Consider the following 2,894-nt stretch of genomic DNA (forward strand, 5'->3'; position numbering starts at 1 on the left):
AGAAAAATGAAAGGAAAATATGGTTATTGGTAGTTAAGCATAAAGAACCAAAGAAACATGCATCAGATTGGAATATGCCCCATATGGCCTAAGAAATGGTCCAGGTATAGGCTAGCCTACAACTATACAATTTATAAATAATTTAAAACCCATGGCGCCTGCTCCATCACAGCACATGCACCATTTGTGTTTTGCGTTTCTCCAATATGGCGGTGTAAAAAAAAAAAGAAAAAAAAAAGAAGGGAGGGGAAAAAAAATCCATGTGTTTTGTGTGAGCAACGTTGGTAGGGTGCTTACGTGTCTTATAAAATACCTCGTAAAATAAGCCTTCCAAAAGCATACTGTTAGATAGACTGGATAGATACGTGGGCAATTTAACACCACTGATTGAAAATGGGTATTTCCCAATCTATGCTTTGGTTTACCTTAATCATAATACAGTGTTTACGTATATCTCACGGATTTCTAGTCTCAGATGTTAGTCGTATATGTTAATTCTTTGCTTTAAAACTAGGGGTTGTTATAGGAGAGCCCCGCGAGCGTTTAATGGCCAGAGGGATTGATTTATCCTTTATTGTTCAGCCTTTATGATCACGTGCACCCCGTTGCCCAATGGCATGGCAGCCTGGGTCCCCACTACTAGTCGACTGTAGTTCTTTGAGGAGCCAAGTTGCTACTTGATTTCTTCACATTGTTATTTTGTAAGGTCCGGTTTAGTGCGTGTATGTGTGTGTGTGTGGGTGGTGTGTGTGTGTGTGTATGTGTGTGTGTGCGCGCGTTTGTTTTTGCATGTATCTGTGTATGAGTGCGTAGATGTGAGTGTTTTGCTTTTTTTTCTTCCCCTTTGCCATGTCGACATCCGGAACACTGACTAGTTACTACGTCGATTCCCTCATCTTGCCCGAGAGCGAGGAGCTCTCGGCGCCGAGATACCCCTCCGGCCCCGGGGGGCTCCAGCACTCTAGGCAGCCCTCCTCCATCGGCGACCACAATGAGCTCGGGGCTTGCACCTTCCCGACCAAATCCTCGGTCTTCAGCCCGTCCTGGAGCCACGTTCCAGCGCAGTTCCCGGGTACCGTCTCCTCTGTTTATCATCACCACTATGGGCATCCCCAAGGCCCGGTCGGCGGGGATACGGACGGCCGCTACATGCAGTCGTGGTTATTGGAGCCTATGTCCGGATCGTTGCCGATGACAGGATTACCGGCGAGCCATCATTACGGTATCAAACCGGAGGGTCTGGGAGCGCGGGCGGACAGTGCGCTGCCCGGCTCCCACACGGCGCTGCTGCTCTCCGATTACGCCAACGGGACGGTGGCCACGGCGTCGCCGGTGGAAAGGGACGCGGTGCCCAGCCAGGCCGGGGACCACGGCGGCGGGGAGGTCGAGGAGAAACCGCTCAAACCGGCCCTAGATCCAAGTAAGTGCTTATACACTGCTTTGTATTCAGCCATATGCTAATGCGTAAAGTTGAAGGGATTCAGTTGCATGTGTGGAGTGACGGGGGTGCCATTCTAAACGTGCCATTCTCTCTCATGGGTGGCAGTTAATATGCCAGGTCTCACTCTCACTGTGACGAGACAACTGTAGTAGGTATCACATTTAAGACAGCTGAGGGAGGCTCGTTTCAGCAGCGTGGGCCTATTATTGCAGCCCCGCTTACGGCGGCGCACAGCCATTTTCACTCTTCCAAAATGGATGACCATTTTAGCATCTGTCCTGTTATATACATGAGTGATGTGTTTTGATATTTGGACAGTCAGTCACCGGACCTCACACCAGTCTCGCACCCCCTCTTTCCAGATAACCCCGTGTCCAACTGGCTCCACGCAAGTGCCACGAGAAAAAAGCGCTGTCCGTACACCAAGCATCAGATTCTGGAGCTGGAGAAAGAATTCCTCTTTAGCACGTACCTGACGAGGGACCGTAGGTACGAGGTGGCGAGGCAGCTAAACCTCACCGAGAGACAGGTTAAAATCTGGTTCCAGAACCGCAGGATGAAGATGAAGAAGTTTAACAAAGATGGCTTGCCGAAAGACGAGTGATTAAAACCTTATATTTCGGATATTTACGGAGCTTTATAGGTGTACGAAAGCTCTTTAACTCTGCTGGACTATGTTTGTAGACATTTGTCTTTGTTGTTTTACCCTGTAACAGAAGCTGTTAGGCCCATTTGTCTTGTACAAAGCATGTCTGGCTTATTGCACAATTTTTACAGTGCCCATTCGTTTTTTATGTTGATTCCAATTAATACCTCGTAAAAGTCGCTGTGCATTATTTGACCTGGTCATTGTGCCCGTTTGTGTGTACGGATGTTTCTAGTTGTGCGTTCCCTGGTTTGTAGCTATTTGGTGTCTATAGATCCGAGTCAACTGTATTATAGTTTGTAAAATGTACTTAATTTTAAAGTTGTTTCTCCCTAATTGATATAGGGTATCATTATTATTATTATTATTGGTAACCATGAGTTTGAATCTAACATTGAAACCGTAGACAACCCCCGACATGACAGCATTTTGAAGTAGGTGCATGAGCCACAGAAGCCACTTGAAAATGCATATCAGATGTTAGAAGCTATTTAACAATGACCTTGTTTTTGACTACCTATAGGTATATCTCTCAACTACCTACAATAATATTATTTTTTCCCCAAGGCGGTAGGCTATATATAGATTCATTGCTTGCGAGCTATCTGAATTTCAGGGAGTAACGTTTTGAAAGGACATTCTGTTTAGAGAGAAAGAGAGAGAGATGGAGAGAGAGAGTGAAAACAAAACACTGTAGGCTACTTAAATGAATACCTCATGGTCTGCTGACCTTTCAGATTTTTTTTTCTTCACAAATGTAATTTGTATTTTATTTATTGAATAAAACAAATTATATATGCGAATACA

At 45.5% G+C, this 2,894-nt stretch overlaps 1 protein-coding gene across 1 annotated transcript; it reads left to right on the forward strand.

Moving 5' to 3' along the window:
* The first annotated feature begins 204 nt into the window (after positions 1-204).
* On the forward strand, positions 205-2,894 carry hoxa9a (homeobox A9a). Its single transcript, XM_079522284.1, has 2 exons — positions 205-1,420; positions 1,804-2,894. Exons 1-2 carry the CDS (start codon positions 850-852, stop codon positions 2,043-2,045), a joined length of 813 nt encoding a protein of 270 aa, XP_079378410.1. The 5' UTR covers positions 205-849; the 3' UTR covers positions 2,046-2,894.

This window comes from Electrona antarctica (assembly GCF_951216825.1).
Source record: "Electrona antarctica genome assembly, chromosome: 15".
Taxonomy (NCBI): Eukaryota; Metazoa; Chordata; class Actinopteri; order Myctophiformes; family Myctophidae; genus Electrona; species Electrona antarctica.

What these genes read in the sequence shown, in the direction of transcription:
- hoxa9a (XM_079522284.1), top strand. Translation starts at nt 850, where the DNA reads ATGTCGACATCCGGAACACTGACTAGTTACTACGTCGATTCCCTCATC. An exon ending in CAAACCGGCCCTAGATCCAA is followed by an intron (nt 1,421 to 1,803) that starts GTAAGTGCTTAT and finishes CCCTCTTTCCAG; the next exon opens with ATAACCCCGTGTCCAACTGG.